This window comes from Colossoma macropomum, unplaced genomic scaffold (genome assembly GCF_904425465.1).
Source record: "Colossoma macropomum unplaced genomic scaffold, Colossoma_macropomum, whole genome shotgun sequence".
Taxonomy (NCBI): Eukaryota; Metazoa; Chordata; class Actinopteri; order Characiformes; family Serrasalmidae; genus Colossoma; species Colossoma macropomum.
Window position 1 is genome coordinate 34,147,562 of NW_023494807.1, and position 25,909 is coordinate 34,173,470.

The 25,909-nt window shown below is 38.4% G+C and overlaps 3 protein-coding genes and 1 long non-coding RNA gene across 11 annotated transcripts in view; 3 read left to right on the forward strand and 1 right to left on the reverse strand.

Annotated features, from left to right (window-relative positions):
• si:ch1073-429i10.1 (delta(14)-sterol reductase TM7SF2) lies at positions 1-15,975 on the forward strand. 7 transcript variants are annotated; one of them, XM_036555891.1, is made up of 14 exons: positions 41-84; positions 1,043-1,115; positions 1,206-1,269; positions 1,893-1,958; positions 2,755-2,833; positions 3,846-4,051; positions 6,985-7,039; positions 7,884-8,078; positions 8,392-8,495; positions 11,339-11,455; positions 12,643-12,811; positions 13,973-14,053; positions 15,099-15,221; positions 15,815-15,975. In XM_036555891.1, the coding sequence occupies exons 4-14, from the start codon at positions 1,926-1,928 to the stop codon at positions 15,973-15,975; spliced, it is 1,323 nt and encodes a 440-aa protein (XP_036411784.1). In that variant the 5' UTR covers positions 41-84; positions 1,043-1,115; positions 1,206-1,269; positions 1,893-1,925. The 7 variants fall into 7 exon arrangements, with proteins under 7 accessions (XP_036411782.1, XP_036411785.1, XP_036411783.1 ...); XM_036555889.1 differs by lacking the exon at positions 1,043-1,115 and having other exon boundaries at positions 1-84; positions 1,165-1,269; XM_036555892.1 differs by lacking the exon at positions 1,043-1,115 and having other exon boundaries at positions 1-84; positions 1,165-1,269; positions 1,897-1,958.
• On the reverse strand, positions 15,055-17,904 carry LOC118796786. Its single transcript, XR_005005911.1, has 2 exons — positions 15,838-17,904; positions 15,055-15,216 (listed from the first exon to the last, which is right to left on the reverse strand). It is a non-coding gene; the product is annotated as an uncharacterized LOC118796786 (long non-coding RNA).
• si:ch1073-429i10.3 (uncharacterized protein LOC100331798 homolog) lies at positions 17,345-21,740 on the forward strand. The gene is made up of 4 exons (XM_036555895.1): positions 17,345-17,453; positions 18,907-19,050; positions 19,241-19,394; positions 20,372-21,740. The coding sequence occupies exons 2-4, from the start codon at positions 18,923-18,925 to the stop codon at positions 20,498-20,500; spliced, it is 411 nt and encodes a 136-aa protein (XP_036411788.1). The 5' UTR covers positions 17,345-17,453; positions 18,907-18,922; the 3' UTR covers positions 20,501-21,740.
• Positions 21,741-23,496: 1,756 nt separating this feature from the next.
• eif3k (eukaryotic translation initiation factor 3, subunit K) overlaps positions 23,497-25,909 on the forward strand; it is a 7,590-nt gene continuing 5,177 nt past the window's right edge. For both annotated transcript variants that reach the window (XM_036555925.1, XM_036555926.1), the window contains exons 1-2: positions 23,497-23,702; positions 24,338-24,436. In XM_036555925.1, the coding sequence (XP_036411818.1) occupies positions 23,647-23,702; positions 24,338-24,436 (155 nt within the window). In that variant the 5' untranslated portion in view covers positions 23,497-23,646. The remainder of the gene's footprint in view (positions 23,703-24,337; positions 24,437-25,909) is intronic.

Below are 25,909 nucleotides of genomic sequence, written 5' to 3' on the forward strand. Positions count from 1 at the left end.
CCCACAGACGTGCTGCAGGGACGCTGAACTCCCTGAGACCCACAAACCACAGACTGAACCAGCTCCAGCCTCGACTACACACAGGTAAGATCTGTGGCACTTTTATCTTTAATTCATATTTAATTCTGTTTTTTAATCCAGTGTGTACAGTAACTGTGCAGTAATGTAGATTAGTGACTTAAACAGCTGTAAATGTGTAAAGATTCTATTGAGGAACAGATTTAATAGATAAAATAATAAAGCCCAACAGGAGTAGCCAATCAGAACAGAGCTCATTTGGAATCAGAATCAGATTTATTGGCCAAGTATGTTGACACACATAAGGAATTTGGTCCCAGCCGCTGCCGTCTCTCTGGTGTAATATGCACTATACAGACAATGTGCATATAATTTACAAACAATACACAATATACACAGTAAACATGCAATATGCAGACTATAAAAGGACAAGTAATATACAATATACATACCATTTACAGACAATATATAAGCACCATACAGATTATATAGGGACAAGCAATTATATCTACATATTTACATTTCACTGCTGTCGGAACAAAACCTTGTATCTCCAAAATGGTAACTTTACAGGAGAAGGAAAAAACTTACTTTATTTTTAATGTAAGTCAATGGAACCAGAATTTTTTCCAAGTATTTTTGGGCTGTTTGTTTTGGTTAATTTATCTTGCAATTTACATACAATGTAAAGGACAACATGCATTTTTAAATTATGTCAAAAACTGAAAATGACAAAAATGGAGATTTGGGGTTTTGTTCTGTTTTTGGCCCTTAGAGCCACAGAAATGTTATAAGTGGTCAGAGGAAATTAAAATATGAGAATATTTTGAAAAATTTAGAAAATTGAGCCTTTAACTTTTATAAAACTGAAAACTAAAAACTAAATCCAAAGCTGCTGACAACTACTCAAAACAGACACTTATGAGAGCCTCGAAACAGCTGAGTTCTGTATTAATGCACTAAATATCATCATCCTCTTAACAAACCTGTGAGGCGCCAGAATGTAACTGTTGTTTTATTTAAGGTGGAACTAAAATGACTATAAGAACTCAAACTCAGCTTCATCATATGGAGTACTGACTGTACTGATAGATGAAGTAGGTATTGAAATGTATTCATACTGCATTCCTTCTGTGTTTAACTCAGTATCTTTCTAGGTTTCAGCTCTGGCTTTTGTTTTCTGGCAGTGTTTGAGCTGAAGGGCAGTTTGGACTCGTAGCTAGGATTCATTCTCTGGGTCGACAACAACAGGTGTGTAGCGCTTTTCATACACGGTGACAATTCAAAGTGCTTCACACAAACACAGAACAATAAACCATTAAAAATATTATATAATACAGTTTATGACATTCTGAGATCCAGCACCTCAGAAAAGCTTTTGCAAAGATAGTTACAAAAACATAATTAAAAGAAAGTACAAATTAAGCAGAAAAAAAAACATAAAAGGGAATTTAAAACAAAGGACTGGAGTGTTATCAAAGTGAACAGACACATGAAAAAATGATTTTGAATTTTTTGAATTGAAGTATTTACTGAATGATTCACTGTAAAATTTCAGAAAACTAAAAAATGTCACTTAATTGTCTCACAAGCTTTTGTGTTTTAATCTGATCTGCTTTAAGCAGCATTAAACTCAGACTGTAAGGCTTGTTTACTGTGATTATTATTAATGATATCTTTTATTATTTATTATTTATTGGAGTGTCTATTTTATCATGCATGTTTTCTAAAAGCAGTAAGACGTTGCAGGTGTGTGTGTGTTACAGTGCTTTTAACACAGTCAGGAGGTTTAGAAAATTAAATCACTGTAAAGCATCTCCAACTGCTTTATTAATATTTTACTGTTATATAACTCTCTCTCTCCATCTGACCAGGCAGATTTTAGTGACCGAGGATTGTGATCAGAAATGGAGGTCAAAAATCACTGTGAGGAAAATCAGGTGAGGCTCTAATATTCATCACACTTTACGCCTTTAATCTTATCAGAATCTTATCAAAGCTCTTATCAGAAATTACTACTCACTACATCAAATGCTGAAATGTTTAATAAAGCTGTAAAGCGAGTTTCTAGTCTTTCCCTTTAAAAAGACACTAAACCTGTCTGAGTAAATATGTCATTATGGGTTTTCACTGTACTAAACTCACTCTGTCCTGGACTGATAATAAATATATTTATGGGAGTTTCTGCGACTACTGGAACTTTTTAGTTTTGGATCTATGTTTACATTTTTAATCACTAGAAAATATAAGTGTCATAACATGTTTAAATATAGAGTATATAGAATTGTTGTGGATGAAATGTGTTCTGTCATTTCTGAGGAATATTGTGGGTCAAAATACCAGTTATACTGATTTTAATCTTCAGGATTACAAAGTCTTTTCAATTAATCTGCACTGGATAAATGTTACATCAAAATACATTAAAATCAATGCTGTTATTGACCAATATTTTTTTCTAAAATATATTTGTCCAATGTTTACATGTTCTTAATTTCTTTATATGTCTGAACTACATTTATATGTCCTTACTACATCTAATCTAGGAATCTTTGGATTCACAGAAAAGTAAAGTTAAAAAATGAAAATTAAAAAATGAGTGGCATAAGTAATCACGTTAATGCAGTGACAGTCTAAATAATGAAAACTGTGCTGTAGTGTGTTAATGAGTGCTAAACTGAGCTGTGGAACAGTGTGTGTGTGAGTCCTGTGCTGAAGTGTGTGTTCTCGGTTCTGTAGCTGAAGAACGGAGTGCAGAACGGGGTTCTGGAGAAAAAACCCACAGCTAAACCTGATCACAGTGGATGGAACCAGATCTGTAAGAGTGTTCAGTGTTTATTTAACTTCAGCAGGACAAACTTGTTTATAGTGCAGTTTAATCAGGTTGCTGTTGATAATTTACAGAATATTTTATGATTATCAATTTAATGAATGGAATTTTTTTTGTTAAAAAATCTGGATAAAAAGGCCTCAATCACAGATATTTTAAAAAACTTCTCAGCTGTCAAAAAAATCCTCACCACACTGACATCTTTTATGAAAATCTCTCTGTTCATTGGAGAAATTAAATTCTCAGAGTAGACAGCGTTCCAGTCCAGCAGGAAAAACCACTACACACAGAGCAAGACCGGATTCAAAAACTGATTTCTGCTAGAAAACAAAAGCTTAGAGAGGCGAGATAAAGCTAGCACTTACTGTGGGGTTATTTACGTTGCCATGGCTACAACACCATCTCTGAAACATCCCCTCAGTCCTGATCGGGCAGAGAAACTGAGTTTGCACTACATCTGAATTGTGAACTGAACAGTAATCTGATCTAAATGACCATCGAGTCACATCTGTATAGAATGACTGAGGTATTTTTAATAATTATTAATATTTGCAGTTGAATTGGTGCCTCATTTAGAAGAACTGATGCCAGCGTCCTCAAAAACCTGTGATTTGCTTTTACACATGAAAACCCTGGAAAACCCTAGACAATTTAAGATAATCTCAGTTTTTAGTGTTTGTAAAAGCTGCTGAGACAAAACACAGATAAAAAAAAACTAAATTTTCAAAAATATCCACAGATTTGTGGACGGGACGTTCACCTTTTTAATGCCTCAAACAGGGGCGCCCAACTCAGCACAGTTTGACAATTTACTTGATCAAACATACCTTAACACCTCAACTCACCTGCTGTTCGTAATTGTCAGGTTTAGTGGGTGTGTTTGACTGTGCTGGACGTGGCCCCCCCCAGGAGTGGAGCACTGCAGCCCTGACCTAAAACATCATTTCTTGTGTGTGTGTGTGTGTGTGTGTGTGTGTGTGTGTGTGTGTGTGTGTGTTAGACCTGTTCCTGCTGTGTGTGCTGTTGGGGGGTGCTCTCATGATGCTGCTGAACGCCTGTCACCCCACTGACACTGCTGACCCTGCTGACCCTGCTGACCCCTGGACGGGTTTCTTTAAAGCCCCTCTGTGGGACTGGACTGCTTTTGCTATAGTGCTGACATTTACCGTGCTGCAGGGGGCACTGTACTACCTACCTGTAGGACAGGTGAGGAAACAGGGGCCCCTTTCTTCTTTTCTTCATCACTTATTAGTGTTTTTACCTTCAGTCCTTCAGGCTGCTTCTATCTGCTCCTCAGTGTTGGAGTCACGCAGCACAGCAGTTACAGTAATGTGATTACTTTTGTAGTGTAACTCACTATCAGCTCGGTAACATTTACACTTTATTCACTATCAGCTCGGTTACATTTACACTTTATTCACTATCAGCTCTGTAACATTTACACGTTATTCACCATCAGTTCTGTAACATTTACACTTTATTCACTATCAGCTCTGTAACATTTACACTTCATTCACTATCAGCTCAGTAACAATTACACTTTATTCACTATCAGCTCTGTAACATTTACACTTTATTCACTATCAGCTCTGTAACATTTACACTTTATTCACTATCAGCTCGGTAACATTTACACGTTATTCACCATCAGTTCTGTAACATTTACACTTTATTCACTATCAGCTCTGTAACATTTACACTTCATTCACTATCAGCTCAGTAACAATTACACGTTATTCACTATCAGTTCTGTAACATTTACACTTTATTCACTATCAGCTCTGTAACATTTACACGTTATTCACCATCAGTTCTGTAACATTTACACTTTATTCACTATCAGCTCTGTAACATTTACACTTCATTCACTATCAGCTCAGTAACATTTACACGTTATTCACCATCAGTTCTGTAACATTTACACTTTATTCACTATCAGCTCTGTAACATTTACACTTCATTCACTATCAGCTCAGTAACAGTTACACGTTATTCACTATCAGCTCAGTAACATGTACACTTTATTCACTATCAGCTCTGTAACATTTACACTTTATTCACTATCAGCACTGTAACATTTACACGTTATTCACCATCAGTTCTGTAACATTTACACTTCATTCACTATCAGTTCTGTAACAATTACACGTTATTCACTATCAGTTCTGTAACATTTACACTTTATTCACTATCAGCTCTGAAACATTTACACTTTATTCACTATCAGCTGGGTAACATTTACACTTTATTCACTATCAGCTCTGTAACATTTACACTTTATTCAATATCAGTTCTGTAACATTTACACTTTATTCACTTTCAGCTCAGTAACATTTACACTTTATTCACTATCAGCTCTGAAACATTTACACTTTATTCACTTTCAGCTCAATAACATTTACACTTTATTCACTATCAGTTCTGTAACATTTACACTTTATTCACTATCAGCTCTGTAGCATTTACACGTTATTCACTATCAGCTCTGTAACAATTACGCATTATTCACTATCAGTTCTGTAACATTTACACGTTATTCACTATCAGCTCAGTAACAATTACACGTTATTCACTATCAGTTCTGTAACATTTACACTTTATTCACTATCAGCTCAGTAACGTTTACATGTTATTCACCATCAGGTTTGTAACATTTACACTTTATTCACTATCAGTTCTGTAACATTTACACGTTATTCACTATCAGTTCTGTAACATGTACACTTTATTCACTATCAGTTCAGTAACATTTACACTTTATTCACTGTCAGCTCAGTAACGTTTACACGTTATTCACCATCAGGTTTGTAACATTTACACTTCATTCACTATCAGCTCGGTAACATTTACACTTTATTCACTATCAGTTCTGTAACATTTACACTTTATTCACTATCAGTTCTGTAACATTTACACTTTATTCACTTTCAGCTCAGTAACATTTACACTTTATTCACTATTAGCTCTGAAACATTTACACTTTATTCACTATCAGCTCAATAACATTTACACTTTATTCACTATCAGTTCTGTAACATTTACACTTTATTCACTAGCAGCTCGGTAACATTTACACGTTATTCACTATCAGCTCAGTAACAATTACGCATTATTCACTATCAGTTCTGTAACATTTACACTTTATTCACTATCAGCTCAGTAACGTTTACACGTTATCCACCATCAGGTTTGTAACATTTACACTTTATTCACTATCAGTTCTGGAACATTTACACTTTATTTATTATCAGCTCGGTAACATTTACACTTTATTCACTATCAGTTCTGTAACATTTACACTTTATTCACTATCAGTTCTGTAACATTTACACGTTATTCACTTTCAGCTCAGTAACATTTACACTTTATTTACTATTAGCTCAGTAACATTTACACTTTATTCAGTATCAGCTCTGTAACATTTATACTTTACTCCCTATCAGCTCAGTAACATTTACACTTTATTCACTATCAGTTCTGTAACATTTACACTTTATTTACTATCAGCTCTGTAACATTTACACTTTATTCACTATCAGCACTGTAACATTTACACTTTATTCACTATCGGCACTGTAACGTTTACACTTTATTCACTAAAGGATGGCGGGTTGAGCCGAGCTTTACTCGAAGCTCAAAGGGCTCGAGGTCCAGTTCGAGTTTTGACCATTGTCATCAGGGAGAGAGGGGCTGGTCTGTTTCTCTATATGTCGACTAGATTTAAGATCAGATTTAATTTTCTGCAGTGTGGGTGTGTTTTTGTTGTGGCACTCACCACTGATGATCACACGTCAGACGAAAACAACAGCCTGCGACTGGTCGGTTTGCATGTCAGTCTAACGGCCCCTTCCTGTTAAAGCAGGCAGTAGTCCTGGGTGATAGGACGATGTAATCAGATATTGGCAATGATGGATAAGTAACCCAATAAAAATGCTCTCTCTCTCTCTCTCTCTCTCTCTCTCTCTCTCTCTCTGTCTCTCTCTCTCTCTCTTTCTCTCTGTCTCTCTCTCTCTCTCTCTGTCTCTCTGTCTCTCTCTCTCTCTCTCTCTCTCTCTGTGTGTCTGTCTCTCTGTCTCTCTCTCTCTGTCTCTCTCTCTCTCTCTCTCTCTCTCTCTCTCTCTGTCTGTCTCTCTGTTTAGGTGGCTGAGGGGAAGATGGGCTGCAATGAAAAAAGACTGAAATACAGCCTAAATGGTGGGTTACACTTTATATTAATTCACTCTGTCTTTCCTTCAAAAAATCCTTTTCTACTAAAAGGATTCTTGTTCAAACACTAAAAAACTCTCTCCATGTTTTTTTTCTGTTTCACCAAAATCTGCTGTTTCTTAGTCAGTATTTACTGTTTGTACTGAACTCTCACTGTTTGTACTGAACTCTCACTGTTTGTACTGAACTCCTACTGTATGTACTGAACTCCTACTGTTTGTACTGAACTCCTACTGTATGTACTGAACTCTCACTGTTTATACTGAACTCTCACTGTTTGTACTGAACTCCTACTGTATGTACTGAACTCCTACTGTATGTACTGAACTCCTACTGTTTGTACTGAACTCTCACTGTTTGTACTGAACTCCTACGGTATGTACTGAACTCCTACTGTTTGTACTGAACTCCTACTGTATGTACTGAACTCTCACTGTTTATACTGAACTCTCACTGTTTGTACTGAACTCTCACTGTTTGTACTGAACTCCTACTGTTTGTACTGAACTCTCACTGTTTATACTGAACTCTCACTGTTTGTACTGAACTCCTACTGTTTGTACTGAACTGCCTGCTTAATTTATTAATAATCATCACATTTGCTTTGCTTGTTGTTTTATATATTAATAATTTGTATGTTATATATATTTTATATATTAATAATTTGTATGTTATATATATATATATATATATATATATATGAATATATGTGTGTGTTAAATATCCAGTAAAGTTAGTTATTTATTTATCTTACTCCTGGTTTATTTAATGATCTACATGTATTGTTTATTTACTGATAAATATTTATTGATCGTGTTCTGCTCGCTGTCAGGTCTGCATGCGTTTGGAGTGTGTATAGTGCTGCTGATGTGTGTGTGGGAGTGTGGGTATGTGAGGGCGGTCAGTGTGTCCAGCAGGGTTTTGGCGCTGGTCAGTGCCGGGTGTGTCGTCTCAGTGCTGCTCTGTGTGTGTCTGTACCTGCGGTCAGTTTTAGCTCAAACTCAACACCCTCAGGACAATAACACAGGTAATAAAATATTAGGGGAGGGGCTTATTAATTACAGGTTTAGGGGAGGGGCTTATTAAGTACAGCTTTAGGGGAGGGGCTTATTAAATACATGTTTAGAGGATGGGCTTATTTAATACATGTTTGGGGGAGGGGCTTATTAAATACATGTTTGGGGAGGGGCTTATTGATTACAGGTTTAGAGAAGGGGCTTATTAAATACAGGTTTAGGGGAGGGGCTTATTAAACACAGGTCAGTAGGTCATACAGTGTCAGAAACCTCGTCTTCAGGTTGAACTTGTCTCTGTGTATTAAAAGGTTCTGTTCTCTTCAGGCGGGTTCTTGCTGGACTTTGCTCTGGGCAGAGAGGTGGACCCTCGTGTGGGGATAATCGATTTGAAGCAGTTTGCTATGGTCAGAATCGGCTTCATCGGCTGGGTGAGTGGAGCTCATGGATGTGTGTTCTATGTTCTATGTTCTGTAGGGTCTGATGGATGTGTGTTTTATGTTCTACGTTCTGTAGGGGCTGATTAATGTGTGTTCTATGTTCTGTGTTCTGTAGGGGCTGATGGATGTGTGTTCTGTAGGGTCTGATGGATGTGTGTTCTATGTTCTGTGTTCTGTAGGGGCTGATTAATGTGTGTTCTATGTTCTGTGTTCTGTAGGGGCTGATGGATGTGTGTTCTGTGTTCTGTGTTCTGTAGGGGCTGATGGATGTGTGTTCTATGTTTTATGTCCTGTAGGGTCTGATGGATGTGTGTTCTGTGTTCTATGTTCTGTAGGGTCTGATGGATGTGTGTTCTATGTTCTGTGTTCTGTAGGGTCTGATGGATGTGTGTTCTATGTTCTGTAGGGTCTGATGGATGTGTGTTCTATGTTCTATGTTCTGTAGGGTCTGATGGATGTGTGTTCTTTGTTCTGTAGAGTCTGATGGATGTGTGTTCTTTGTTCTATGTTCTGTAGGGTCTGATGGATGTGTGTTCTATGTTCTATGTTCTGTAGGGTCTGATGGATGTGTGTTCTTTGTTCTATGTTCTGTAGGGTCTGATGGATGTGTGTTCTGTGTTCTGTGTTCTGTAGGGTCTGATGGATGTGTGTTCTTTGTTCTATGTTCTGTAGGGTCTGATGGATGTGTGTTCTGTGTTCTGTAGGGTCTGATGGATGTGTGTTCTGTGTTCTATGTTCTGTAGGGTCTGATGGATGTGTGTTCTATGTTCTGTAGGGTCTGATGGATGTATGTTCTGTGTTCTGTGTTCTGTAGAGTCTGATGGATGTGTGTTCTGTGTTCTATGTTCTGTAGGGGCTGATGGATGTGTGTTCTATGTTCTATGTTCTGTAGGGGCTGATGGATGTGTGTTCTGTGTTCTATGTTCTGTAGGGTCTGATGGATGTGTGTTCTATGTTCTGTGTTCTGTAGGGTCTGATGGATGTGTGTTCTTTGTTCTATGTTCTGTAGGGTCTGATGGATGTGTGTTTTATGTTCTACGTTCTGTAGGGTCTGATGGATGTGTGTTCTGTGTTCTATGTTCTGTAGGGTCTGATGGATGTGTGTTCTATGTTCTGTAGGGTCTGATGGATGTGTGTTCTGTATTCTATGTTCTGTAGGGTCTGATGGATGTGTGTTCTATGTTCTACGTTCTGTAGGGTCTGATGGATGTGTGTTCTGTGTTCTATGTTCTGTAGGGTCTGATGGATGTGTGTTCTATTTTCTGTAGGGGCGATGGAGTGGTTCTATGTTCTGTGTTCTGTAGGGTCTGATGGATGTGTGTCTGTGATTGTAGGGTCTGATGGATGTGTGTCTACTGTAGTTCTGTAGGGTCTGATGGATGTGTGTTCTATTTCTGTAGGGGTCTGATGGATGTGTGTTCTATGTTCTGTGTCTGTAGTCTGATGGATGTGTGTTCTGCATGTCTGTAGGGTCTGATCTGATGTCCGATGTTGTGTCGTTATGTGTTCTGTGTTCTGTAGGGTCTGATGGATGTGTGTTCTATGTTCTGTGTTCTGTAGGGTCTGATGGATGTGTGTTCTATGTTCTGTGTTCTGTAGGGTCTGATGGATGTGTGTTCTGTGTTCTGTAGGGTCTGATGGATGTGTGTTCTATGTTCTGTGTTCTGTAGGGTTTGATGGATGTGTGTTCTGTGTTCTGTGTTCTGTAGGGTCTGATGGATGTGTGTTCTGTAGGGTCTGATGGATGTGTGTTCTATGTTCTATGTTCTGTAGAGTCTGATGGATGTGTGTTCTACATTCTGTAGGGGCTGATGGATGTGTGTTCTATGTTCTGTGTTCTGTAGGGTCTGATGGATGTGTGTTCTGTGTTCTGTAGGGGCTGATGGATGTGTGTTCTATGTTCTGTGTTCTGTAGGGTCTGATGGATGTGTGTTCTATGTTCTATGTTCTGTAGGGTCTGATGGATGTGTGTTCTACGTTCTGTAGGGGCTGATGGATGTGTGTTCTATGTTCTGTGTTCTGTAGGGTCTGATGGATGTGTGTTCTTTGTTCTATGTTCTGTAGGGTCTGATGGATGTGTGTTTTATGTTCTACGTTCTGTAGGGTCTGATGGATGTGTGTTCTGTATTCTATGTTCTGTAGGGGCTGATGGATGTGTGTTCTATGTTCTACGTTCTGTAGGGTCTGATGGATGTGTGTTCTATTTTCTGTAGGGGCTGATGGATGTGTGTTCTATGTTCTACGTTCTGTAGGGTCTGATGGATGTGTGTTCTGTGTTCTATGTTCTGTAGGGTCTGATGGATGTGTGTTCTATTTTCTGTAGGGGCTGATGGATGTGTGTTCTATGTTCTGTGTTCTGTAGGGTCTGATGGATGTGTGTTCTGTGTTCTGTAAGGTTTGATGGATGTGTGTTCTATGTTCTGTGTTCTGTAGGGTCTGATGGATGTGTGTTCTACATTCTGTAGGGGCTGATGGATGTGTGTTCTATGTTCTGTGTTCTGTAGGGTTTGATGGATGTGTGTTCTGGGTTCTGTGTTCTGTAGGGGCTGATGGATGTGTGTTCTGTAGGGTCTGATGGATGTGTGTTCTATGTTCTATGTTCTGTAGAGTCTGATGGATGTGTGTTCTACATTCTGTAGGGGCTGATGGATGTGTGTTCTATGTTCTGTGTTCTGTAGGATCTGATGGATGTGTGTCCTATGTTCTGTGTTCTGTATGGTCTGATGGATGTGTGTTCTGTGTTCTATGTTCTGTAGGGTCTGATGGATGTGTGTTCTGTGTTCTATGTTCTGTAGGGTCTGATGGATGTGTGTTCTGTGTTCTATGTTCTGTAGGGTCTGATGGATGTGTGTTATCTCCTGACTGCAGTGGAGTCTGAATCTCTCTCGATGCCTCTGCTGCTCACCATCACCTTTCAGTTAATCTACATCATTGAATTCCTGATCGACGAGGTTCCGATCTCTAATCATAAACTCTTAAACTGATCAGAAATATTCAGTGATTGATTAGTGTCTACAAAGTTCTGTCTGAAGTTTAATGCGGTTCTTCGGTCTGAAGGAGTAACATCTACACTGTCTGTCACTGAAAGTTCATGTAGGTCAACCAGGTCCATCACCGTTTCTACACACGTAGGGATGTTTTCCAGCTGTGAGACGCTGGTTCCACTCTGTTTATGCTGAAACTCAAATTCAATCTCTTAGCATGTTTAGCCTGTTTAGCCTGCTATCTTTAGCCTGTTTAGCCTGCTATCTTTAGCCTGTTTAGCATGTTTAGCCTGCTATCTTTAGCCTGTTTAGCATGTTTAGCCTGCTATCTTTAGCCTGTTTAGCCTGCTATCTTTAGCATGTTTAGCCTGCTATCTTTAGCCTGTTTAGCCTGCTATCTTTTAGTCTGTTTAGCCTGCTTTTTTTAGCCTGTTTAGCTTGCTATCTTTTAGCATGTTTAGTCTGCTATCTTTTAGCATGTTTAGTCTGCTATCTTTTAGCATGTTTAGTCTGCTATCTTTAGCATGTTTAGCCTGCTATCCTGTAACATGTTTAGTCTGCTGTATTTTAGCATGTTTAGCCTGCTAATCAGAATTAACAGTGACTTTCTTACAGTTAAAGTGTGTTTTTAGGTACATATTAGGTAAAATCACTGTATCACTGTACAGTAACTACTGCTTTTATAAAACACCTCTGAAAAGTGATTTATTGATTTATCTCAATGCAAAACCCAGCTCTTCTGCCAAACACTAGTGAGGTAACAGTGAGTTGCCAAGTGAAAGATTTTTCCACCAACAGCACAGCGGTTTTAATAACTTGGAGCATTAATACAGATTGAGTTAATCAGTACGCTCATGTAGGGTTTTGTTACCTTGAAATACTAAAATTAAAAAACCTAACTTGTAGCCTGATGTAACAGAATATTTGTTCATAACTGCAAACTATCACTCAAATTCAGCTTAAAATGTACAGCAGTGCATTCATGTATTGATAATGTAGATTTAAATGATTATTGGCTGATGGCTGTAAATAAAAGTGGATTTATGTGTTTCATTGTTTTTTTGTTTTTTTTGTTTCTTTCTGAATCTGTATGCATTAATTACTGTGGGGTGCTTATTATGTTTACTGTGCTTATGCTATTTATGCATCTTCAGGGTTCAGTGTTGGGCACTAAGGAGTTCACTGAAGAATCCATTGGGTTCCTGATGATTTTGGGAGAGTACATCTGGATCCCTTTTTTTTCCAGCCTTCCTGTTTACTTCCTGCTTCAGCGACCCAATGACATCCACTTCCTGTCTGCTATTCCCATCATCCTGCTCTTCAGTGAGTGTAATTATGGACATATTGATCTGAATCCGTTATGAATTACACAGTACAGCAGTATCATAATACTGCAGAATACAGGGGACCCATCATTCCTTATTCCACCATTTTCAACATCAGAGTGATTCAGAGTGGTTTGTTGTAAAACGGTTCAGATGTCTTTACAGTGGTGGTGATAAGAACCAGGGGTCGCCATGACTACAACACAAATATAGACATTTTATTTACTATCCAAAACCACCAGTGAACCTACACGAGTCTTCTGAGTTTATATGGAATGTTGATGATGGAAAATAGTGGAAAATCTGAAATAATAAGTTTTCTTTGGGGACTATTTTGCCTCACAGCGCCCTGCATGTATCCCTCCACCATGAATGGAGTTTAAGTTCTCTAAACTATCATAAAACAGTGTCTCAGTCATCAGGCAGTGAATTCATAACCATTTACTGTAGGAACTTTCTGTGAGGGAGCTTTTAGAGGTGGACGTCTGGTTCCTATCACCACCACTGTGAACAGTTCTGACTCTGAACCGCTCTGATTACATCTTAACCAGTTAATTAAGCACAATTATGCAATTTTAGAAAATCTGGTGGAGTTCACCTTTAAATCATATTGCTATTTCACATCAGGTTTCAAATATTCATTTAATATGAACTAAGTAAAAAAAGCCTTGTGATCGGAAGGTCACCGGTTTGATCCCCTGAGCCCACAGTAGGTGACTGAAGTGCCCTTGAGCATCTAACCCCCAACTGCCCCCCGGGCGCTGTGGATAGGGCTAGGGCTGTGGATCCTGCCCCTAGTGTGTGTGTTCACTAGTGTGTATGTGGTGTTTTACTGCACAGATGGGTCAAATGCGGAGGTGAAATTTCCCCATTGTGGGACTAATAAGGGTCACTCACTTAATATTACACTAATAACAGTCTGAGAAAGGTGCTACACAAATTAATAATTAATAGATTATTAATTAATAATAATCTGTTGTCAGAAGTTCCAGTATTGTGTTAAAATATCACCAGATTAAAGTCTAAGTCCCCGTTACTTTACACACAGGAAATCACTTCACAAATCAGCTAGAGATGTGATGAATACACTAATAGTCTCCAGGTCTCTGTGCTGTATGTTTTGAGGTGTCTTAAGGTTCCTCTCGGTTCTCCTGTGCAGGTGTGGGATTTCTGATGTATTACATGGCCAACGAGCAGAAGAGCAGATTCCGCGAAAACCCACATCATCCAGCGGTCGCCCGTACGTATCAGCTGTTTATTACTACATCTGAACTTCACATACAATTAACTAAAAAACTCCAGCAAATGAAAATAATGTCCAGCAGAACAAAGCAGAGGGTGGGTGGGTTGGGGGGGCATGTAGAGAATGTTTAGGGACGTGTTTATGGTTGTAATATTGCAAGAAAACAGAAATGACACACTGACTTGACATACAAATCAAAAAAAGAACATCAGGCCAGTTTCTGATTATAATGAAATAGTGGTTAATGCACAAAAATGCACCAAATGTATAAAATAGCAGAGCTAATCCAGATGTTTCATGTTGCTCTGGTTCATACGAAGGTGGACAATTTGGCAAAAATGCATTATTATGACACTTAAAGCCATTTTCAATATGCACAATATTTGTGATGTGCTGAAATAAAAACTCTGCTGAAACCCAAATTCAGGACACACTGGGCCAAAAACAGAAACTGAGAAACCGAAAAAAAAATGTTTTGGCGATTTTATTTAAGTAATTAATTCATTAATTCATTCATTTAAATGATTGACTGATTGATTAAACATAACAAAAAACACATCTCTGAAAATCACAAGTTCCACTTTTGACCATTTTCTACATGATAAGCATCACATTTAGTTGTTATGAGTTTTGTGAAAAAGCTTGGAAAATAATGCACCAACAAAACAGCAGAGCTACATCTAAAAAACTGAAAAACTCAACTTAAGGTACAATTATTTTATTATTAAATGTTGAAAAAGATCAGCAGATGAAAAAGATGTGGAGCTGCTGTCCAATCAGCTCACTTGTTATTGTGTGGTTTATGGTTGTTGTTGTTTACAGGTTCTCTATAATTGGTCTTAATCTTTACTATGAACCATGCAGGTGTTCTGCGTTCTAGAAGTGCTAATTATACATCATATACTATCATAACAGAATTCATCACAATAATAATAGAATATCATCGCATCGCCCAGCTCTCGACCGTTTTATGTAATAATTCATAGTGTGATATTGAATCAGTGCATGTTTTGTATTATTTATTATGTCACATAATGATCAGGTCTGGAAACCATTCGCAGTCCGTCTGGTCAGAACCTGCTGGTGTCCGGCTGGTTCGGTTGGGTTCGGCATCCAAACTATCTGGGAGACATTCTGCTGATGTTGGCGTGGTGCCTGCCCTGCGGTAAGATTAAACATCTCTGAAATACTGATCAGATATTCACTACAATCTCATATTACTATAAATAAGGAATACTGTCAAATTCAAGTCACAAAATTACGAAGTGTAATATTCGCTGAAAATGATCTAAAGATCTGAATATAAGATGATATCTGGAGCATTTATATTTTGGCAAGCGAAAACATTTTAAATGTAAGCTATATATATCATTACACAAGAAAATTCTAAGATTATTCAACCTATTTCTACATATTTTGACTATAGAATATATAGAGAGATCTTATGAGGTGAAATGATCTTATGAAATTACAGATAATTTAAATTTAATGACTTAAATTACTTCGTGTTTAGAAATAGATTGAATGATCTTATATTCTTATAATAATCCAATAATAAGAAATATTTAGTCAATATACCCCCCCACTGTCAGACTGACCTACATTAAAATATATCACAAAGCAGAATTCCTCAATAAACTGGATAATTTAAGCCCAAAGTTTGGATCATTCCCTCAGAATTCTGCTATTGGACCAGCTAAATGAGAAATCCCGCTCTGTGAAGTGAACCAAGGTAAGTAACTGAGGTGTTGTGTGCAGGTTTCTCCAGTCTGCTGCCGTACCTGCCCGCTCTGCAGTGCTTCAGCCTGCTGAGGAAGAGGAGTAATGAGATTGAGGAGTCCTGTCTGGAGAAACACGGAGAGGCTTGGAGGGAATACTGCAGGAGAGTTCCCTACAAACTCATACCGTACATCTACTGAAGACACGGACAGACATCATAATATCAGCACCAGTTATTCAGGGGTGGGATGTAACAGAATACAAATGTTGGGAATACAAAAATTAAATATCTGCATTCAGTTCAAATCACATTTTGTAAAGGCAGCATTCAGAATACAGTTACTATTTACATTTTAGAATACTTTTAGATTACTGACCCACTAAATTAAAAATATACAGTATTTATAAAAACACCATCACTTTGTTTATTAACTATTTTAGAATCACTGCACGGCGTGTAGCGAACATGCTCGCTAGACAAACTCTAAAGACCTCAATTAACAGCTTCTTTATAAACTAAAGTACTGGACTCCTGCTTGGGGGGTTGTGGGAGCAGTAGTGGACTGAAGCAGGCAGCTTGAGAATTTTCGGAACCTCATTTAAATGCTAAGCCAATTTTTCATGAAATGTATTAACACAGCTAGTATATGAATAAAACTGTGAATTGTAACAGCAAGAAACAGTGAGAATTAAGTAAAAAAGTAAAAGTTCCCGTGTCTTACCAAGATGTATTCTAAACGTATTCTAATTATATTACTTTTTATGTATTATAATATAGTTACTGAACACATTTGGGACAGTGTATTCAGACATCACAACCCTGCCAATAATAAAGAGAATTAAACCAGTGAATGATGTTTGTGCTTCTTTGAACATCTTTTTTTCCCAGACAGGTTTCTGACAGTAAGTCTGCAGTTTATTTACTGTAACATCTCACTGTTATTTAACTAAAATCAGACACCACAAATATGGTTGATACTTAAAAATACTAATTCAGATGTTATAATATCCAATAACACTTAGAAAACTGTGTGCTTCCACACACTAGCTTAACAAGTGAACTAGACAACTTGCATATTTTGGGTTATTTTTAATTATTTGCAACATACAATGATCAGTTGATCAGTGCAGACAGTGAGTCTGATTATTCTTGATGGATCTGAGTTTTAACTACTACAGTCCAGATTAAAGTTCTTCACTTTTACAAACACCATCTTTTACCCCAACAGAAGCCTTAATGACCCACAAATCAGCACGGGGTGAGTAACTGTGGGTCCTTTAAGTGTTTATTTGGCAAAGAGGAGCCATAAACCACCGTGTTTATCTGGTTAAATTCTGTTGGTCTCAGTGTTTGTGTCAGACAAAATGGCCGAAAGCAGCCATTTCACCTCCACTGTTGTTCTACAAGGAACTAGTTCTATTTTGTTTTTCACACCCATATTCAGGCAAGTCCCGTCTCTGCTGCGCTGTGATTGGCTAATGGTTTCTGCGTACTGTACTGTGATTGGATAACAGATAACAATTCGCCCAATACATGAGCACGAAATGCTGTCCAATGACAGCGGAGGAGGGCGGGAGTTGCTTGAAAACGGGTGCGAAATAAAAAATATCGCCAAACACCCAAAATCAAGATTCAGGCGGTTTTAACGTCTCTTCACTTTCTGAATAAAAACACCAGGTAAGTTTGAAAATAGTCGACTTTGTTGTACAAAAGAGCATATATAAGAAAATTACCGTACTAAAAAACCTTTTTTTGTTTCATAAAAGTGATAATTACGCTTAAAATGACCTCAAAACTAAAGCTGAAAAATGCGAGACAGTCAGAACTGCGCCGCGCTGAAAGAGCAGCTAACAGTTAGCTTTCGTCTCCCGGGCTGTATTTCGGTTAACCTCCTTTCGCTTCGAATAACAGCCAGTTTAGTCACTCATTCGAACCCAAAACCGACTCGGTGAACTACCTAAAGTGTATAATAACACTTTTGATTCGTAAAAGCTGAATATGAACGCGTGTTTCGCTGTAAATCGTCGTTTTATTCGTCTCTTCTTCAAACTGCTATTTTCTCTCTTCCCGCAGTCTCCACAGCAGCCATTATGTCACTCTTTAAAGAGGCGGAGCGTTGGACAGAATTAGCCAATGAGAGCGTTCGACTTAAGGCACAGATCCTCAAGTCCCTCCTCCGCATGGCTGCGATTGGTTAAATTGTTGTAGGACTGTCGCTGATTGACCGGAGGCTGCTGCTGCTTCGAAACAGCTCAAACGAAACTTGGCAACTGCAGAAAAAAACACACAAACAAACAAAAAAAAATCGAGGTTATTTATATTTTATACATTTATATAATTATTAAATATATTTTATATATTTTTTTTACGTTAATGAGAATTAAGATGAGAATATTTTTAATTGGCCAAGTACAAGAAATTTATTTTGGTGTAAAAATACTAAAGAAGTACTAAAATACACAACAAACGGTTTGAGCAGTGGGAGAAATGTGTAATTACAAATATAGAAGTGTTCAGATACACAGAATATGTACACTCTTAAAAAAGGGAAGGTTCTTCAAGGGTTCTTAAGTAAAGACTTTGGATCTATATAGAAACATGAGCACTCAAAAAACCCTTTGCATGCTTTGCATGGTGAAATGTTCTTCAGACTGATGGAGAATGTGTTGTAGTTGTCAAAAAGAGCTTTTCTATTGTTACAAACTTGACATTGTAACTTTAGCAGAACCTTTTCGGTGCTATTTTCCAAGAGGACCTATATAGAACTATATACAACACGTTCTCCATCAATCTGAAAAACAGATTCACCATGCAGAGAACCGTTCAAGCATGCAGATGGTTCTTTGGGTGTTTAAAGTTCTACATAGAACTCTTGTCTTCACTAAAGAACCCTTGAAGAGTTTTTTAAGGAGTGTACACTGTGTTTTCATATATGTATCTAGTAACTTTTTACAAAATCCATTAAATTATTGATATTTAAAAAAAAAATGAATTTGCTGGAAAGTTTGGTGTTTTTTTGATAATCCAGTTCTGGCTCTTGCTTCATCTGTTCACAGTAGTCAGTGTCTTTTAGTTAGCATTACAGATAATCTTTTAAAAGACATTTTAATCCCGGATTTGTCTGTTTCAGGTGACTTTGAGCAGCTATGGCCCGTACTAAACAGACCGCCCGTAAGTCGACAGGAGGAAAAGCCCCCCGAAAGCAGCTCGCCACCAAAGCTGCCCGTAAGAGTGCTCCCTCTACTGGAGGGGTGAAGAAGCCCCATCGCTACAGGTGAAGCAGAGCTTAGTGAGATACATTATTACTGTAAGAACTGACTAAATAAACTGTGGAAGTGGATCAAACGTGACCCGTTTGTTCTGTAGCTGGTTTATTTGTCTGATACTGTTACAGATACTGTTTAAGGACTCAGTGTAGACAGGAGTGCCGTTCAGATTGTTATTAAAGTCGCTGTGTTTCTCAGGCCGGGTACCGTGGCTCTGCGTGAGATCCGTCGGTATCAGAAGTCGACGGAGCTGCTGATCCGAAAGCTGCCGTTCCAGCGTCTGGTCAGAGAAATCGCCCAGGACTTCAAAACGGACCTGAGGTTCCAGAGCGCCGCCATCGGAGCCCTGCAGGTCAGTCTGGTTCTGATCAGTGAAGAGAATTAATTCAGCCTTTACAGAACGACTGTATATTAAAACGGCTCATATTGAATAAGACCTGTATAACCAGCTGTGTGAACCATTTATCCCAATAATATGATCTAACAACATTGGTATAAAAATATAGGGATTGATTCTGTCTCAGTGCTCTTCTCTGAGTATATGTTAGTACTAAGACCACTGAGCTACTGCATGGAGTTTATTCATTCATTCATTCATTGAACCTTTATTTAAACTCTGAAAATATATTGAGGTAAACGCCTCAATACAATGTAGCTGAGAAAAAAAATAAAATATAAGAAAACTTGGTTTTATATAGCACAAATAAGAAACTTAATGGTAAGATAACAACCAAATTGGTAAAATAATTAAACCTTAAAAATAAATAAAACAACTAAAATAAAAAACAAAAAGGTATCAACTAAAACATGAACAAATAGAAGTAAAATAATCAACTTTAATTTTGTACATGCTGAACAGTAACAGTCTTTCAAAGCCTTTTTTAAATGTATTTTTGATGTTTTGCTGCTGCTGATTCGTCCAGTTTGTTCCCAAAACCTCTGGAAAAAAATATTGTAATAAATATAATGTTGATATATTTTTGCTTTATTGCCCAAAACTTGATATCACTTCAGAATTATTCTGACAATAATAATAATTGTTATTCTGCAAACCTATTTATGTGATTCATTCTTGTAATATTCATATGAGAACATATTTTAGAGACTAAAATAAAGATTCTGAATGAAATGTGTTGGTTAAAACCTGCGTAAGTGTTGATAACCTCTGATAGACAGGCAGACATGTCTGTGTATAACAATAACAGTAAAAGATTTAGAGGTGGCCTAAACTGTTTATTAATAAGCGAAAGCTGTAATTCAGGTGAATATTTGCTAATATTAGAATATTGTAGCTTCTCTGATTTTCTGTCCTGGTGTTTGTGTCTGCAGGAGGCCAGCGAGGCGTACCTGGTGGGTCTGTTCGAGGACACTAACTTGTGCGCCATCCACGCCAAGCGTGTCACCATCATGCCCAAAGACATCCAGCTGGCCCGCCGGATCCGTGGAGAGCGCGCCTAAAAGCCCGACCCCAAAATCTCTCTTTCTCTTCTCTACTCTTGTCTTTCCTTCCCTCAGTGTGGATCATCATGACGAAACCGTCGTTTTTTTGTGTGTGTTTGTTTGTTTGTGTTCTCTTTTGCTTTGAAACTCACGGCGAACAGACGTGTGCAGAAGTGAGGGTAGATTAATTTACGCACATAAACGTGGCTGTAAAACGTGTTTCTGGATCGGTGGGTTGTTGTAGATCTAGAGGGGTTTTCGCAGTAGCTGAATTGTAGAAGGGAATTTGGAGTTCGGAATGATTTAATTTGAGGCTAATTTGTACGTGATTGGAATCAGAGCCCTGTCCAGAATCCCACATCCAGATTAGGGCTGCACGATTCGTACTAAACTCCGATATTGTGATTATATTGGAGCGACGTATTCAGACCTGTTGATGCATCGGCGGTTAAAGATCTGCATTATTTTGACCAACATAATTTGCTTTTGGATTGAATTTGCTGATTGTATCAGAACATCCACAAAAACTCTGGAGCTCTGATTGGTCTGGACGCTCACAGCACTCAGTATCAGAATGATGAACCGATACATCGTGCAGCCCTTAATCAGACAGAGTTCAGTTAAAAAGAACAGATTTACTCTTTTATTACACGAGAAATCACCACGGCATTAACCTGCGTCCTCCTGATTGGCTGTTTTCGTACTGAAATGTACAGATTTACTGATTTAGGTGTCGGGATTGTGGTTAAAATCTGGTCAAATCTGTTTTAAAGGGTTTAAGGGCTCCTTTGGTATGGGGACCATCCTCTTCAGGGTGTTTCCACTCATCACTGGATTCGTGTAGATTTTCATGAAGCACACTCTCTTCCTCTATAAACATGTTTTGTGTCTTTTGTTATTGAGTGCTTTTATATTATTATTATTTTTTATCTTTACTGGTGTGATAGAACATTATTTGTATTCATGTTTGTCAGAGTGTTTCACCGTAGACTGTTTCCCAACTTTTCCCAATTCAGGAAGATAAAGTTAATTTTTTTTCCACATATTGGCAAATAACTGTCTTTATCTTTGACTACAAGACTATAAATACATGTAGTGGGTGTTTAAAGCAGTTTCCTTTTTTTATCCCATTTTCATGAATCCGGGTGTCATTTGTAGGTGACTGCTCAGGTTTTTCTACATTTTTTTTAACAGACGTAAAAAGCATATCTTTGTGTTTTCGGAATTTACGAAATGGAAAAATAAACGTGTTTTTCCTGAACTCTGCTCTCTTTTCCGCATTTATTCATACCAACGTCATCTAAAACATCGTTAGTGTTCGCACTGTTGATTTCATTTAAAACACAGAGTAGAAAAACAAAAAACATTGTGGCCAGAAAATTAATATTCACTCCCAAAAAGGTCCTCGTTTAGCTTTTGGTAGGAAAAGCTCTAACTTACAGTTTGAAATTTGCCTCGTTAAACTGGAAGCACATCATTTTAAATAAATCTCCTGGTTCAGTTCATTTTAGATCTGATGAACCGCAGATTATTCAAATAGCTGGATCTCATTAAACAGACTGGCTAAATAAAAATGTGAAAAAACAGGCATTACAAATAAGAAACTTGGGTGAAAGGTAATAAACAAACTGGTAAAATAATAAAACCTTAAAAATCAATAAAATAGAAGTGACTTCAGCTTTTGCAGGTGCTGAACAGTACAAGGTTTCAGTCTTTATTGCCTTTTTTAAATGTATTTTTGATGTTCTGCTGCTGGTTTGTCCAGTTTGTTCCCAAAACTATTGTTAAACAGTATTGTGATAAATATCATGTATGATCGTGATATGTTCACTCAAAATGTGATATTACTCAGAATTATTATTCTAAAAATAATTATTATTATTCTGAGAACCTGATCATGTGATTAACTCTTGTAATATTGATATGAGCCCAGAGTTTAGAGACTTAAACAATGATCTGGAATGAAATGTGTTGGTTAAAAGCTGCAGAAGTGTTGATAACAGATATATAGATAGATACAAACATCCATACATACGTAAATAGGTAGGTCTGCACACAACAATAATAATAATAATAATAATAATGATAGCAGTAAAAAGCTTAAACAGCCCTGTTTATTAATAAGCGAAAGCTGTAATGCAGGTGACTATATGCTAATATTAGAATATTGTAGCTTCTCTGATTTTCTGTCCTGGTTATTCTCATAGTTGGATCTCATTAAACAGGCAGACTAAACTGAGTTGTAATCTGTAACTATTTTTATTCACACAGCCTAAAGTTAGAGATGCAGTTTCCGCTGCTGCTGCCTGATTAAAGATCCTCATAAAGCTGAGAAAGTAGAAAAGTTAATAAAGGTCCTGTTGTAACTCCCTCAGTTTAATCATGTAATAGTTTAAGCAACAATGCTTACTTTAATAAATAATACAAAATATTACCTGTTAAGCAACAGTGCTTGAAGTGAGGTATTATTATTATTATTATTGTTATTATTATTATTATTGTTATCATTATTAAAAAATCATAAACCTGCAGTGTTTCTTGTTCCCTCCAATATTTATATTTATATTTATATTTATTCTGATCTCCTAACTTTAATTGAACTTTTATTTTTGGAGTGAATGAGTGTTTGTGTATTTTATGTATTTATATAGTTATATTTTAATTATTATATTTTAGATCTATAATTTTATTTTTTGTTTACATTTTAAATGTATAAATTTACATGTATTTATTTATTTATTTATGTTAATTTAATTTTTTTATATTTATTCAAAGCCTTTATTTGTCGCTCCGTTTGCTAAACTGCTTCCGGACCGCGACTCCGCTCACATAGAGCAAAAGTCTCCCGCAGTTCATTTATTAAACTCCGCTCTGTTATTCCAGTGACAGTTTTAGCGACATTAATATGATTGATAATTACTAATTAATCTTATTAATTTGTAATATTAAGTTATTTAGTTCTTCTTTATTTTATTTTTTATTTAATCAAGTTAATCGCTAAACCGGAAGTTTCCTCCCGGCGTTGCCTGTGTCGTTCCTTTTCCGGTGGGTGAGCCGCTGCAGTTGCCGCGTGCGACAAAAGAATAAAATAGAAAGATCAAAAAAATAAATTAAAACTTCAGACCGCGATAAAAACACCGATACGCGGTAAAGCTGTAATCGCGATGGCGTTCGAGCAGATGAGAGCGAATGTGGGGAAACTGCTGCGAGGAATCGACAGGTAAACAGAAAAACATCAAATAAATAAAAACAATAAAATTCAGCAAAAACAAAACATCGATCCGAAAAATACCGCGATCCGAACCGCCCGCGCGGATCTGAGGAGCTGATCTGGAGTCTGAAAGTCAGAGGCAGCTCAGTGACTCGGATCTGCTGTGTGGTGTTATAACGGTGTGTTAAGCTGTATTATTAAAGAAGTCTGTTGTTCACGTGTTTATAACGCGTTATGGCGGTGTGTCAGAGGTGTGGACTGACTGAGCTGATGGACTAAGATGTTACCCTACAGAACCGCAGTGGAACGTCTTAGAACCTCCAGCATCTGCGGGCTGGATAGAGGCTTCTTGTTTGAATTGTCCGTTCCACCTTAAATGGTGCAGCAGTTAGTTTAGCTAACGTTACAGTCCGGCGGCAGAATCTACCAGCTGCACCATTTAAGGTGGAACGGACAATTCGAATTAGAAACTGAAGAATTAGGAAATTAATGTTAGTAATTAAAATGGAACCGAGGAAAAAGTGAAATACTCACCGAAATACTGGAGTAGAAGTGAAAGTATCTGAAAATACTGCATCAGAACGTTACTGAAGTACCTGGAGCTGCACTGAATAACGTTACTGTACTGTTTGCTGTATTTGCAGGTATAATCCAGAGAATCTGGCCACGCTGGAGCGATATGTGGAAACACAGGCGAGGGAGAACGCCTACGACCTGGAGGCCAATTTAGCAGTGCTGAAGCTGTAAGTTTCAGGTGTTCGGAGAGCTTTTCAGTGGTAATGTTCACGAGCACACCAGCAGCTCCACGATAGGCCACGTCTTGATTGGATGATGATCAGATCACAGTGATCAGACGTTAATGCAGAGTGTAAACAGAGACTTGGGGCTTACATGGCCGGTCGCTTTAGTCCCGTAATCACAGGATCCCACCGTTCCTCCGTCAGCCGCTCAGTGGAAATACGTTCACGGTTTTTGGACCATGAAGCGAAGAAGTAAACTGTTATATCGTCTTCTAGGTCCGTTACTTTCTTATCCAGCTGATTTTGCCAGAATCTGCCTTTTCCAGACTTTCCAGAAGGACAGTGATGGATGTGAAAGCTGGCGCTCGCTGTTTACGGTTTAGGTGCTCTGGGCTGTAAAAGTCATGAAATAACAGCTTCTGCACCCAAACAGGGCCTTATGTGTCTGATAGATTGATATCCAGTATAGTGCGCTATATGGGGAACAGGGAGCCGTTTGAGGTTGAGCCGTGTTTTTGTTTTCTCCTTTTTACACCTTCTTATATCGGTAGAGTTGCAGCAGCTCTGAGACCGTATCGGGATCGGCGCTGATACGTTTGTGTGTAGATGGCACCAAAGCTGCAGTCGGATTCAGATGTGGAACAGTATTCAGCTCTGTTTTCACTGAGCCAGAGAAACAGCTGTGTGTTTACATGAACACACCACGGGATTATCTATGTACTGTTCAGTTTTACATTTTTACATACATACGTAGATACGTGAGTGTGTGTGCGTGAGTGTGTGTGCGTGAGTGTGTGTGCGTGAGTGTGTGTGCGTGAGTGTGTGTGCGTGCGTGAGTGTGTGTGCGTGAGTGTGTGTGCGTGCGTGAGTGTGCGTGCGTGAGTGTGTGTGCGTGAGTGTGTGTGCGTGAGTGTGCGTGCGTGCGTGAGTGTGTGTGCGTGCGTGAGTGTGTGTGCGTGAGTGTGTGTGCGTGAGTGTGTGTGCGTGTGTGAGTGTGCGTGTGTGAGTGTGTGTGCGTGTGTGAGTGTGTGTGCGTGAGTGTGTGTGCGTGCGTGAGTGTGCGTGCGTGAGTGTGTGTGCGTGTGTGAGTGTGTGTGCGTGAGTGTGTGTGCGTGTGTGAGTGTGTGTGCGTGAGTGTGTGTGTGTGCGTGAGTGTGTGTGCGTGCGTGAGTGTGTGTGCGTGAGTGTGTGTGCGTGAGTGAGTGTGTGTGCGTGAGTGTGTGTGCGTGAGTGTGTGTGCGTGCGTGAGTGTGCGTGCGTGAGTGTGCGTGCGTGCGTGAGTGTGCGTGCGTGAGTGTGTGTGCGTGCGTGAGTGTGTGTGCGTGAGTGTGTGTGCGTGTGTGAGTGTGCGTGCGTGAGTGTGTGTGCGTGCGTGAGTGTGTGTGCGTGAGTGTGTGTGCGTGAGTGTGTGTGCGTGTGTGAGTGTGTGTGAGTGTGCGTGTGTGAGTGTGCGTGTGTGAGTGTGCGTGCGTGAGT